A 14,972-nucleotide genomic window follows, 5' to 3' on the forward strand; every position below is an offset into this window, starting at 1 on the left:
TTCTTTTTCAGCCCATTTATGGAGTGTGTTTTCATGCCATGCAATTGAACATGAACTCTGACTGCGCTAATCGCCCATCACTCAAGAAATATTCTTTAAACAGTAAAATAAGCTTTATTTTTTTTACCAATTACAGAAAGAAGATATAGAAAAATTGCATAAAAATGCAAATTCATGTTCACTATTTTCACTAATTAGGCTGCAAAGCGCCTTCTTAGATTTGCTTAATTCTTTCGGTTTGGCAAATATAAAACAAATAGTTTTCAGGCTACCCTATGAAGAAACCGTTTGGATTGCTTCAGAGCAACATACCGATTCGCAGTTCATTCAATGACTCATAAAGAAGAAACAATTAAAACTCCCAGTTTCGATCATCATATGCGGATCATCTGAGAGGTCACATGTGATGCCAGGACTCTACAATAGATACACGCGAAAGCCTCTGCCCCTCAAATCAGTCGAGGCCAAGTCTGCCCTGAAAGGGCTTTCATTGAGTAAGTCAATCATCATTCTGACATGTTTTCACAAAACATTCAACTAATAGGTTGAACATTCAACTAATAGGTTGAAGAAAAAATCTTTCAAAATATTCAAATAGGTTTTAAAAAGCATCGAGAAATTCGTCTATATAAAACATACTTTAAAAAAAATCAGCTTCAAAAACTTTAAAGTCTAATTGAATATGGTACGTTAAAAAAGTGTAATCATTGAACTTCTTGAAACTATTTGAATGTCTCGAAATTTTTCTTCTGGAATCTTAGTGAAGAATAAAGTTTCAAATATAAAATAGTTTAACTTTCTTCTATTTTTTAAAAATACACTGGATATATTTCGGCCTTTTTATTGCTTCTTCAGTTTTTTGAAAGGCGTTTCATTGGTTATCCTAAAGGTCTAGGTTGACTAGATTTATTTCACCGGCGTTTTCTAACATAAAAATTATTCTTCTTCTGAAAGTTTCTAAACACCCCTTTTTTCTATTAGTTTACCAAATACAAGTTTAAAATACGTGGGATCAATTAAACCCCATCCCCTCCCCTCAGAAAGACCAAGTTACAATCTTTTCACAGAAGTTAAATTGGATTAAAATTAAATTTTAATCTGAATTAATTGCGCTCCATTTTAAGCGCTGCATGTTAAATGCTCGATCCTGATTGGCAGAAAATTCTCACTTAGAACCAAATTAGCATCCTCACCTTAATCTTGCTGTTTTTTGGGAGACGAGGGACATGATGTTAACTATGTCCAATGAGTACTTTTCTGACTTTTTATAAACATGAGCTAATTCGATGCTCAACGATGCTCAATAATGCTCAATTATGCTCGATAGTTGCAGTTTCAAAAACAAAGTTCGTCCGGTGTAAATGTTTTTTTTTCAAATTGCAGGCACAAATGTAAGCTTGGTGTATTCGAACGAGAGCACTCAGAACATAGATTGTATCTTTGTCCTCTTCCTGGGGGAGCACTCCGTACTCACCAACTTCGAAGCGACTGTCGGGGGTAGCCACGCGGAACTGAGTCTGTTCCTAGCCGAGAAACTAGAGCCAGACTATCTCTTCGAATGTGACGAGGTTAGTGAAGCCTCGGTTCTGCAGCGGGGCGACTTCATCGTCGACCAGCATCAGAATCACCAGTACTTCACGGGAAACATCGGTTGTCTGGGGCCGAACCGAGATGCCGAGTTGAAACTTGAACTGGCGACGCAATGTGACGTCACTGCCGACGGAGCTATTCGGTTTTACCTTCCTTCGGTTTGCACGCCTCGTTATATTCACAGACACAAAATGCAAGTGCCCTTGGATATCGAAAACACCCTGTCATTTTTCCTAAACCCAAGTGAAGAGTCGAATTCGTCAACCGGTCTGACAAAAGTGCCCAATTTATCAAACTTGGCACAAAAAACTGAACAAAACTTAATGCCCTACACTTTTGAGTTCACGCTGAAAGTGAATTCGCCGTGTTTGCTTTCGGGAGTTTTCAGCCCAAGTCACGAAATACGAGTTGACGCCGACTTACACGAGACAGACGCTCGGAATTGTATAATTACACTAGATGGTAGACACGAGTACTCGAGCGACATGGAAATCAATATATACCTCTCGCAGCCGAACGAGGCTTACTCGGTTGTCGAATCAGGAGACCTCGGCCGAGTCGAGTACGAGTCTATGGCGATGACTAGGTTCGAACAGCGAATGCGTCGCCGCGAACCGAGCGAACGGCGCTTCCCCAAAAACCCGTCGGATGTTTTGAAGCACACATTTCACAAAGACATCATGCACGTTCCATCTTGCATGATTAGCTTTACGCCTGACTTCGACAGCCTAATTGCCCATTACGACGTCAAAAATATCGAAACTTTTCTGTGCGAATATATTTTTGTAGTGAACAGGTCAAACTCAATGAGCGGAGCTTCTATTGCGAACTTACGCGAAACTCTTTCAATTTGCCTCAAGTCTTTGCCATCCTCTTGTCTGTTTAACTTTGTCGGTTATGGCTCGGTTTTCAAACGAATTTTTGACCACAGTAAACCCTTTATATCCGACTACGTCTGCGAGGCCAGTCGCTGGATCAAAAACATGCGTGCAGATATGGGAGGTCTGGACCTGTTTGCTCCCCTCGAGTGGATCTTCTCCTCTAATCCGAGATCGGGGGTAGTGAGACAGGTGATTGTGTTCACAGATGGTCCCGTCAACAACACCCACCAAGTACTGGAGCTGATCAGAAATAATGTGCACAACTCAAGGTTCGTCTTGTCTCACGTCCCTAGTCCCACACTTAGCAGCGTTTCGAGGGGGAGGGGGGACGACCACTCCCCCCCCCCTCATTTCTGGTTATAGTAATTCGGAAAGCTCGGAACATTAAATTGATCAGCCAAAAAAAGTCTAGTTTTTCATTTTTTTTCTACTTTCGCCGTGTGTTCGCCATTCTTGTTTTAGCTTCAGCGAGATTTCAGGCCCTAAGTCGGCGCGACTATGGTTTTTTGGATGACGTGAGATAATTTTTTAAAAATTTATTGGACAATGTTTGATCTTGAGAAATAGAAAAAGCGTTTGAAACTCATAAACACAAAAATCACGCTGATACTCGAAATCAGAATGCTCAAGTGATGAAAGCAATATTTTTAAATGGTGGCTTTAAACATTTCTTGAATTCAACTTTTAACTGTATTTCGATTATTTGAGCCCACACCATAGTTTCATGGATAAAATGATTATAATGGTAGAATGTTGTCATTAAAATCCATTATTATTGCTTATTTAGACCATGAAGACAATTATATAGTCATTATAATCGATTAGTAAAAACACAATCCATTAAAATCCATTATAAATGATTAGCATTCATTTGAAATCCATTATACTTGACTATAATGGATTAAATTCACTATACTTTTTGCAAATTTTTTTTGCAAAACTTTCCACAACTTCCAACAACTATACATACGGCCAACTCGAAATCTGAACCTAATCATTTTTATATAAAATGCGAGTTTAAACCTACCCCCTCCCCTATCCGTTCACGTGTTCAAATACCCGCCCCTGTTTACCGTTGTCATCTATACCCCACGTTTACCCACTATATTACCGCTCTTACATTCACCCCAGCCCCTGTGATTACTACTCAAACCAACCCCCCCCCTCCACCGTGCGCCTCTCCGTAAATGTGGAAAAGTTTCGTAAACGGCGGGGGAGTGAGTGTAAAAGGGGATGATTTTAAATGGGCGGGGATGTCAACAAGGAGGTGTAGCGGGACCGAGGGATGTAACTGGGGGGGGGGGGGGGGGGTGGGGTTGTTTCATATGCTGAAGGGCCAAAAAGGATGTAGGGATGTAAAATGGATTAGGGAGAGTTAAAAAAGATCAGCAAAAAAATGAGAAACTAAAATATTTATGAGAACTCGTTCTATCTGATGTGACGTGCATCAAGCCAAAAACAACAGATAAGTTTTGAAAGTACTGAAATGCGTTTAAAATTTTCATAATAATGTACTCAAAAAAATATTATAATCCAGTATAATTGATAATAATCAATAAAAATTGATTTTTATATTTGACAAAACTTAAGATCTTAATCCATTTATAATTGATTATAAATAAGCAATTATTTTTAATTTTATGGAGACTTGAAATGAAAGTCCAATAGAACCGATTTATGATCCATGAAACTCTAGTTCGGGCTGCACGTGGACTTCAATGTTTTTTTTAAAGTGTTTTTTTTGAGTTTGTCTGTTTTGATCTGCTTATAAATCACATCAAATTTCAGGAAATTCAGTGTTCTGTTTTTCATGGCAAGCTTTCCTAATTTCTATGTGAACAGTTTGATTCGATGTCAATTATTGCAACTGGTTCATAACAAAATGCAATAAAAACTTCACCGAAGCAAACATTTCGCTTTTGTTGCAGGGTGTTTTCAGTTGGCATCGGGATGAAAGCGGACGTGGAACTAGTGCGGGGTCTGGCCACAGCCGGAAACGGACACTACTGCTCAGTTCTGAGAGAAGACCGCATGCAAACCAAGGTATACTTTCATTAGTGACCTCTTAGATAGTATAAGTCATTTTTTTTGCGTGCCGACATTTTTAGGTGCGGACGTAATTTGAGCAACAAATTTTTTTTGTTCAAAAAAAATATCTTCAGCTGTGAGTCTCAAGCATTGAACTTAGACAAAGACAACTTAGTGAACAGATAGGGCAGTAGGCAGACAAACTTTTCGAGTTCAACGAATAAGGTGATTTTTTCCTAACAAAAACTACCATATAAACCCTTGGACAATTTTAAACAACCAACTTTGTTCACTACAACGTTTATTTTACCCTCTGACGCAGTAGCGAATTAAGGAGGGGGGAGGGTTAAGATATCTATTTTCTATTTACTATTTTAAGATATACATTTCTGGCTATCCGAACCTAAATTTGTTCTGAAGGCGCCCCTACAGCGCCTCTCTACACTAAATTTGAGGAGCGAGCTTGCGCAGAAGAAACCAAATTTTTTGGTCAAAACCAGAGTTGGAACCGGGCCCGGATTTGAGGCCCGGGCCTGTTTTTGATGAAAACAGGAATTTCCAAACAAAAAGTTAATTGAAATTCAAATGTGAATTTAAAAAAATTTAATAAGACCATTGGCTGCAGCCGATCCTAGCAGTTCAATTTGGCTGAATTCTTGAATCGCTGCTCAGCTGTGTCTGACTCCGGAACAAAAGAGAAGTTCTTGAAGCTTGAAAGTTGTTAACAGAAGCGTGGAAGGTGTGAACTCTTTTGAAAGTCAGGCCTGGGCCCGGCCCAGCCCGGTTGCTGGTCCTAAAAATGAGGCCCTTAAAAAGCCGAAGCCCGGTTCGAACTCGAAGTTCGTGTATTAAAAAGTTGAATCGCGAGTCGACCGAAAAAAAAACTCAATAATTCATGCATACATTCCATCAACTGTCCCTCAAAACACAAATAAACTGTTGCAATCTGCTCTTTTTACACTATTTAATTCAATACTAGCCTTTCAAAAACTCAGATATCACTAAAATCAATCTTTCGTTTGATTAAATATCAGCTGTACCTGAAATATTGAAAAGCTGCGATAAAATGACATAGAATCTTAGTCTAAATTTTGACGAAAAAAGGACAATTTTTTGCGCTCGCCAACTGGTTCCCGAGGTGCTCACAAGGTGTGAGTTTTATACCAAAAGCAGGTCTTCAAAAAGCTTTTGAGGACTTCTGGGAAAAACTTATGAAAGAAAAACAAAATTTAATAATTGCAAAAATCATCTACCTGAAAGTTTATTTGACAAGTTTGAAACTGTTATTGTGGGAGTTTCAGGTTATGCAGCTCCTGAAGATAGCAATGAGTCCAGTTCTGTCCGACATCAAGATTGAATGGTCCCTGCCTGAAGAGTACGAAGTGATTCAGACCCCCCAAGAACACGCTGCCTGCTTTATGGGGGGCACAATTACCACATTCGGCCTCATTTTTCCCCGCTTTTCATTCGACCACATGGGCCCTGAGTTTACTAATCTATGCCATCAGTCGCAGTACCCGTTTCCAAATCGGTTCCCAGAACGAGGCACTGCCAATTTCTTCTCGGTCGGAACTATGGACAGTGACCACTCAATGTCCTTTGAAGGCGCGGGAGGTTCACGACAGGCTTCCATGGACAAAATGCCTTCACCGGAGGAGCAAAGTAGAAACCACCAACATAGTCGCCAACTTCAGTTCCGACACACGAAGTTCAACTCAGTGACGGGACCCCAACAAGTTCACCAACCGTCGAGCCTGATGAAACAAGCTTTATCCTCCTCGCATCAGAGTCAAACTCAAAGTCAAACTTTAGACGGCCAAGGTCAAAACCAAGGTCAAGTACCCAACTACAGTTACACATATCGCCGTGTGGGAAGAGGTCGCAACCGAGGATGCTTTTCGGGTGCCACTGTTGCATCGAGTCGCGAAGGGAGTCGCGACAGCCGAGACGACGACTCGGGCTACGGAAACGAAATGGTAAGTCACAAGTCTTAAGAGACATGTAGTTTGTTTCACTAGCAAGCGATATATCACAAGTGTTATATACTCGCCTTTATATTTTTTATTAAAAAATATCTGCGTGGAGAAAAATTGTTCGTCAGTACTGACTAGGTTGCAGAAGGTATAGATCGTTTAAGACCCTGAAAATTACAAATAATCACTCCCCAAAATTTCGGCTTCCATTTTTTGCTAAGATGCATTTTAAGATGAAATTTTTTAATTTCTAAAATATGATTTTTTTCTAACTTCAATTTTTTCTAAAACTAAAACTTCAATTTTTTTTAGTTTAGGGGGGGGGGGGGAGTATTATAGAAAGAAAAAGAGAAAAAGAGTCGAAACAATTACACACACATGCTAGCGCAAACTCCACCCCCACGGATTATTCAAATGAGTTCCACAGCTTTCTCACATAAAGCTCAGAATGTTTCTTATCACGATAACAGATTTTTTGTCACGTCTAAAATTTCTGTAAATTTCTTATGGTCAATGTTTCAGAACTTCTTTGTAGAAGACTAATTACGAAGCATATATTTAGAACAAGTTTTTCCGCTCTGATCTAACAAACGAGCTACGATTACTCTAGAGGTAAAGATTTTTTAGTTATTTTTTGGTGATTAAAAATGCTTGTGATGTGAACAGTTGATTCCTTCTTGTAGATATTGGCTCTCTTTTTCAAAAATATGGTCATTATAGCCAAGTCGCTGAGATCGATAAATTGCGTAAGATCGATAAGTTAACTAATCCCAATATTTAACTATTAAAAAAACTGTATAATTTTGATTCAAATAAAGGTTACGAGTGAGGCAACAAGAAGCAAATAAAATTATCAGTTTTCTTTAAAATTTTTTTAAACTAAAAGAACTGACCCAAGCACTTCATTGACTCAAGCACTTCAATTTAATTTCCAAATGCTGCTTAAAAAACTCCAAAAACAACTTTACTCAAGTAAAACTAAAATTTCACGGCCTAAAGTAGGCAAAAATAAGCTATTTTAAGCCTGTACACGCACTATAATATTTCAAAATTAGATCAACAATCAATGCCGAGAATATAAAACAGTTTTTCTCAATACTAGGACAATTTTTTGGAAATTTTTGGAAGATCAATTCACGACTGAAAGGACTTTAATGTGATAGATCACTTGAAGCATAAGCAAAATTATTTGTTGTTCCCTATTTTACGTGGAGTTCCTCCTTATTTTCCAAATGGTCGGAACAACAAGACTGCTCGTATCAGAACGACGACGCCGTGATTGTTCCGACTGCCACTTTAAATCTTTAGAAAAGAGTTCGACATAAACTGATGATTTCATTTGAAGCTATGACCCCACAAGCTATTTGAGGGAAGCAATGATATATTTAAGACATAGTAACGTGTTAATCATAACAACAAGCATACCTCAGTTCAATTTGCAAGGATAACTGAGCAGTACTAAATTGCCGCATACAAGTTGCTAGGACAAACTACATTGCTCGTTAATTATCAAATTGGCCCAATATTTTTGGCATATTTCAAATCCGTATAGCTTTGCAAAAAATGATTACCAGTATAATAATTATTTATTAAGTTTTAGCTCAGGAATCAGTAGCTTTTGATAGTATAAAAAAGTTTTGTCACCAACAACTAGTTAAAAAGTTGACATTTGTCTGGATTAAAAAAAAACACCTCAAATACAAATAATCTGTCACTTTTTTCGAACGCATGAGCAAAAAAGTATCAAGAAAAAATAAAGTGTCTAAAAGAAAAGATTTGTTTTTAAATGCCACATAATTTTAAAAAAATCTGATTAGTGAACTGTGCGCCAGTCAACTTATTTTTCAGATATGGAATGCGGGCGCGTTCTACTAAAAAGAGTATCAACAGAAACAGGACAGCGGGCAATCAAGACAAGGCACTGAAGGATCCGTCTGTCCTTTAAGGAGTCTCGGATATTTTTTGATGAATGAAAAATACAAGCAACGTTGAGTTTTTAGCTGATAATGTCAAATACAAGGTGCGAACGTTTGGTTCATAAATTGATTGAATACGCCCACTCATCTGCCTCAAATCAAATTGGAACAATTTTATTGCGCGGGGAAAACTCGCCGCGCATAAGTAATTCACGTTACACTTTCAGGAACTATTTGTAAAAACAAACAGTTTAGTAAGACGCCTGTAGGAGCAACTTTAGTTACAGGTAACTGTAGTGTGCGCACGCGAAGATTCAGGGATCGATCCGCCTACTCAGCAAATTTCCAATAGTAAATTGGTATGAATTCAAAAAATACCCGAAGCATAAATTTTCCTCATTTTCTTTGAATGTCGGAACAAACAAGCTTCTATGTTGTGGATTCCTCTGCTACTGTATAAAAACGATCATACAAAATCGTTAAAATTGATATAAACCGACTTAAATTGATTTTATTGTTTTTAAAATCCGTAAGAAACTGAAGCCAAAAAAGTTGAAAAATTAGTATTTAAATCGATTTGAATTTGACTGAAATTGATTTTCCAAGCTTTGTTTTTGTACAAACTAAATCGATTTGAAATCGATTCAAATAGACTTTTTCAGTTGTTTGCTACATTATCTTTATAAAATTGATTGCAATCCGTTTCGCGTCAGTACAGGATTGGCAGTTCAAATATTGGCAGTTTATAGTTAATCAAAAAATATATAACTAAAAACTTTCGAATCCGAATAAAGGATATTCAGGGTTTTGCTATAAGTCGTTTCGTATATAAATTTTCTTAGGTGCTCACATCATAGTATAGCTTGCAGTTAAGCTTGAAATTGGAAAAATTGAGTTCTTTTTATAACCCGTCGATATCAAAACGGAACTCACATTTGAACAAAATAGAGGGCAATTATTGTATCACCTGAAAACAATTTTCTTGACTATGCTTTATGGCTACTATGAAAGAAATTTAGTCAATATGCCTCGGGAAAATAATTCTCGGGAAGTTGTTTTTTGTTCGATTAGAAATATAAGACTTTTAGAAACTTAAATCAGGCTTCGAGCGTCATTATTTTTACAGTAGTGAAATGAAGTAAAAGTTAAATAAAAAAGGAGGGAATTAACAAAAGTGGAATTATAATTGAACACATTTAACGGCAAGTTACCAATTAACTTGAGGCCGCAAAGTGGGAGGCTGTATTGCTAATTCAGTCTAGCGCATCCTTTTTCGGGAAGCCATAAATTTATTTATATTTTTACAATCAGCTCAATCTTTATAAAAAAAGGAAGATGAAAATTATATCTTAAGCTTAAATGTAACAAATTTAAATGAAGGCGCTAAATTAGTTCAAGTAAGACACCTGAAAACGACTCGAAAAACAACTTTACTGAGCAAGAATGTAGTCGTGTACTAGAAATTTTAGCAGCGGAATCCAGAACATCTCATTATTGCGTTTTTGTTCCGACTTTCAAAGAAATTGAGAACTAAAATATGCTTTGGGTGTTTTTTTTATTTCAGACCAATTTTCAATAGAATACTTGCTGAGTAGACGGATCGATCCCTAGATCTTCTCATACCCAGTATGAGCGCAAACATGACTGCACCAGCCTGAAACTACGGTCGCTCCGACACGGGTCTCACCAAACTGCTCGTTTATAATATAGTTGCTGAAACTGTATCGCAAAACACTTATCCGCGGCGAGTTTTACCCGTAATACAAAATTGTTCCAAACTGAATTGAGGCAAAATGATTTGGCATGTCAAATCAAACTTTAACACATTGTATTTGGCCTTATCAGCGAACATTTCATTGTTAATTATCAATTGCATTTACCAAAATTTATCCGTGACTCGTTAAAGAACAGATGAAATTTTCCGGGGCTTGTCCTGATATGCTAGCTGTCTGTTTCCTTTGAACTATTTTAGTAGAATTCGCATTCGCATATCTGAAAAATAAGTCCGATTGGCGCAGAGTTCACGAATCAGATTTTAGTTTTAGTAAGTGGCATTCAGAAACAAATCATATCTTTTAGACAATACCGACTGATGAAAAAAAAGTTTTTTTTTCTGACATTTTTTCGAAAAAAGTGACGTAATAATTAAGCTTGGGGTGTTTTTTTTATCCAAGCTATCATCGATTTTTTAACTAGCTACTTTTGATAAGATTTTGTTTGATATCATTTGAAAACTACTAATTCCTTGAGCTCAAATTTCTAATAAATTTTTTCTTAGCGGTAATCAGTACTTGCAAAGTTATACGGGTTTGAAATATGATAATTAACGGGCAATTTACTTTGTCCTAATAACTCGTGAGCGGCGATTTATTACTGCTCAGATATCTTTCCAAATTGAACTCAGGCATGTATGTTGTTATGATGATTATGTTACAAAATTGTTAATATATCATTGCTTACTTTAAATAGCTTGTGGGGCAATAATTTCAAAAATCAATTTAAATCATCAGCTTAAGTCGAACTTTTTTGGGAAGACGTTAAGATGCTGTTGGTCAGTTTTTTGTAAATTATTTTAATCATGTTTGATAATTTAGTTTGCCGTTGCTTTTCTCGCTGAATTTATCAGAATCCGAAAAATACAGTTTATTTTTATTTGTTATTAGTGATATATTAGTTAACTAATTGATCTTACAGAAATTTATATGAACTTGGGTCTATAATTTGCCACTTATGCGCTGCGAACTATGGATTAGGAGGAAAAGGAGACAAAGCTCTCACAAAGTAGCTCAGCCTAATGGCTATAATGAACATTTTTTTTGCATTTCCCAAAAGGGTACCAACGTAACTGTTGACGTCAAAAACATTTTTAATCACAAAAAAATTAAAAACAGAAAAAACTTGCTCTAAATACAAGCTTTGAGTTTAGTTCAGAGAGATAAGAAACATTCGGAAGCTCCTTACATGAGGAAGCTAGGAAATTCGTTTGAAAAAGCACGGGGAGTGAGGTTTATAATAGCATGAGTGTAATTAATCCGAGTTTCGACGAAACTTACGGACTTTTTGTGCTCAGAGTGGTTCTTTTCTACCGACAAATTTCGGCTTTTTAACTAGGAAAATTTGACGAGATTTTCTTTCATGTCATGTAAATGTAAGGTTGTCCTGGTCTCAAAACTTTTTCTTTTGTGAATATTTTTTGTAAACTTATGGTGTTGCAAAGATGGCTAAAATACCCAGTTTTGGAAAATTAACGGGCAAATTCTTGTGCTATTAACGCTTAAGAAAACTACTTAACCCGTCTTAGAAATCGTTTCAAATTGATATGATGTTTGGTATTTGTTATATAATCAATATTTTGATTCAGGCGAATCTTATCACCTTGGACATTACAAAATGTATGGCGAGATAGTTTTCCAAAAAATAGTCTTTGAAAATGTTCATTTTTTTTCACTGAATTTTGAATCTGTTTTTTTTCAGCAATCACTACTGGTTAGAATTCAATTTTTTTTTTGCTGTGATAAGAGTAGTCGTGTTGTAATTGTAACTATAGTTGTAGAGTATGAGCTCACTTTTTGTTTATAGTCAGAACAAATAGCCCAGATTTAGTCAAAGTTTTTCTAAGGTTGGAAAAATAGCTTTTGAAAAGTTTTTTATTGAATTTGGGTTCAAGTGCCTAATGATAGACTAAACTTAGTAGTTTAACGTATCAAAAACGTTTATTCATTTTTCCCTGATTTTTTATAGAAAAATATCTTTTTCCCTTTCAAATTTTGTGTTTCATTCTTTTTATTATACAAATGAACCCTAATTGCTGGTGCTTTATTAGCATAAATGGAAACAAGTATCTTATAACGGAAATTTTGTTTTCATTGTGGGATTCAATTTTTTTCTGGAAACCATTACATTTTAAAATTGCTTGATAAAAATCTAAATTTTTGATAAAAAGTATGAACAAAGAGCGGGTAAAAAATAAGGAAAAACGGTCTGTCGTTTCTTTTTCCAATGTGAATCATGAAACTTTCAGTTTTCAATCTATGTTAACTTCAATCTAAGCTAATTTTGGATAGTTTTTTGAGTGAAGTGATCATTTAGCGAAAAATTCCCCTCAAAAATAACTCCAAATTAAGCTGAGACATGCAACTCAATCCAAATATTACGTTCATAGAGGTAGGTATATAGTTGAGACTTAATTTTGGGGAAGGAGGGCAATTTTCCGGACCTTTTTGGAACATTTTTTAGGCAAGCAAATTGACCCTCCGCGCTCTTCAAAAACATTATCAAAACTGTAATTTGGAAAAAAATAAGCACCATATACCTTCTCTTTTTCTGCATCATATTTTTCACTAAAAATGTTATGAAAACTATAAAAACACTATTTTGCGGTTATTCTGAGAGGAAATTCTGTCTCCTCGCTCTCATAAAAACCTGCTACTGTCTTTTTTTAGCAGCTCGTTGCGGTTTGGGAGAGGGGGTGGCAGATTTCTACCAAATCGTTCTAAAAAACAACCTCTGACCAATTTTTTTAAACTAAAAATTAGCTTTTTTGGCACTTGCTCCTTCTCATAAATAGTATATATTGGTGCCAAAGACGCCTTTCGAAAAATTTTAAGATCGTCAGCTAAAAAAGAATTTTGTCAAATAGTTGCAAAGAGGGGAACATTTGGGTTATTAGGGAGTCAAATCTCTGAGGTGAAAGCGTTCCCCCTCCCTAAATCTGCTACTGAACCACAGTGTTAGGGAAATGCTAATTAAGGAACTCCATATTAAGAAGATATGAATATTGAACAATGCGACAAATGGGGAAAATTCTAGTCAAACACTTCTGAAGTGTGACAAAAAGCTAGGAGTTGATTTTTTATGAGCTTCAAATTTTAGATGAGCTTCAATAAAACAAAAGGTGGAATTTTGTTCAGAGATAGAAAAACGTCTCAAAAAAATGCTCTAAAAAACAGTTTCGTAAGTAGTTCCTAAAATAGAAATGATTTTTTTTTTTTCAACTGAAACCTTTTTTTGTACACATTTTATAAATATAAATACAATATGAATCCGCAAAACAAATTTCCTTCTTAGAACTTTTTAGGTCGAGCCAATTAAGTAAGAAAGCTTTCTGAACGATGGAACTTTGCATTTTTTTTTAAACTTAACAAAAACTACTAAATTACGAGTCTGTTTTTTTCTGCTAGGTGCGACAGTCGTCCAAGACATCTTCGACCGGTTCGTTTAAGTACTCGGTTTTGCAGTCGGAACAGATGCGCAACGAAGGCCGAAGACGCCAGCGGAGACGAGATGAAAGTCTGTTTTACGAGATGCGAATGAGTGGCGGAGCTCTCGGCACCAGCAGACGAGCAATGCGAGTCCCTTTCGGCGAACAGAGCTCCTCCGAAATGTCCGGGTTAGTGCAGTCCTACATTTCGAAGAAACCGACTATATTGAGAAAGGCTTGATAGTTTTTCAAAGATCCTATCTATGTAATTCGCAGAAACCTCAATTAAAAATTACATTTTTTATAACTGAGTTTAATTGCAATCTGAGTTTCAAGTTAGTAATAGGCAAGAGTCAGTTTATAACGAGAACAACTATCAAAAAAGTTTGCGATCTACCTAACAATCGCCCTCCCATAAAAGTACAGTCATTTAGCACTATAGTTTTATATTGAAACTCGAATTTTGCTGCATTCTGATTGGTCGAAAATTCGACTTACTTAGCCTACTTAACGATTGCCCCTCCTTCTCCCGCCTTTCTTGAAAGGGGAAGGGGTAATTGTTAAACAGATCCAAAATTTGTTCTTGAAAATTTGGACGGGTTTAGGGAGACAGAAGACACATACGACCGGGTAGAGACGTGGGCTAACACTGGCTACGTCGACTGCTGCCCTCCCGCTGGAGTCTACAAAATGTCCCGTGGCTCCTCCCACTCCGGTGCCCCTCTGGTAAAGACCACCACCCGCAGCTGTTCACAATCTGGGGCGTCCCAGAGCAACACTGACTCGGCGGGTACTTCGGCGTCTATTGAGGAGACGACACCGAATGAGCCGGAAACCACGTGCAAAGCTACTGGTGCCAACATCACTGAAAGTACGATTAGCAGAGTCTTAGATGTAGAGAGTTGTTGCAAAAAAAAGAACAGACAGAGTCAATTAAAGAGAAAAATTGCCTATCTATTGAGTTTAGATGGGAGTTTAACTCATAGAGTAATTTCAGATAGGGTACACCGTCTGCTCGTCACGCTATCTTATTTTCGGCCGGATAGATTCGTGCAACTTCTTAGTCTAATACCGATCTTAATCTTACTCTTATATCTCCTAGTCTCAATAGATCTAGAGTATACTGGTTTTGTTACGAGTCGGTCTCTTGGAGAAAGCAACTAAGTTGTAAGTTAAATTCAAATTGCTCTGGTGCTGAAATAACAAGTAATTTCAGCACTTACAAATAAGTGGGTTGTTAGTTTGATGGAGTGTGATTGGTTAGTCTTTAATATTTTATAGGGATAAAATATCTAAATTATAACCAATAATAATATATAGTTTGGATCTGGTTCCACTATATCTGTCAATTTTTGCTTCCAAAGCTAAACTTCTTAGACAAATA

At 36.7% G+C, this 14,972-nt stretch overlaps 1 protein-coding gene across 1 annotated transcript in view; it reads left to right on the plus strand.

Annotated features, from left to right (window-relative positions):
- LOC134840215 (uncharacterized) overlaps positions 1-14,972 on the plus strand; it is a 43,281-nt gene that overhangs the window by 19,843 nt on the left and 8,466 nt on the right. The window contains exons 2-7 of the mRNA XM_063855942.1: positions 268-494; positions 1,384-2,740; positions 4,400-4,514; positions 5,801-6,475; positions 13,569-13,777; positions 14,194-14,459. Of these exons, the coding sequence (XP_063712012.1) occupies positions 407-494; positions 1,384-2,740; positions 4,400-4,514; positions 5,801-6,475; positions 13,569-13,777; positions 14,194-14,459 (2,710 nt within the window). The 5' untranslated portion in view covers positions 268-406. The remainder of the gene's footprint in view (positions 1-267; positions 495-1,383; positions 2,741-4,399; positions 4,515-5,800; positions 6,476-13,568; positions 13,778-14,193; positions 14,460-14,972) is intronic.

The sequence above is a fragment of the Symsagittifera roscoffensis genome, chromosome 1 (assembly GCF_963678635.1).
Source record: "Symsagittifera roscoffensis chromosome 1, txSymRosc1.1, whole genome shotgun sequence".
NCBI lineage: Eukaryota > Metazoa > Xenacoelomorpha > Acoela > Convolutidae > Symsagittifera > Symsagittifera roscoffensis.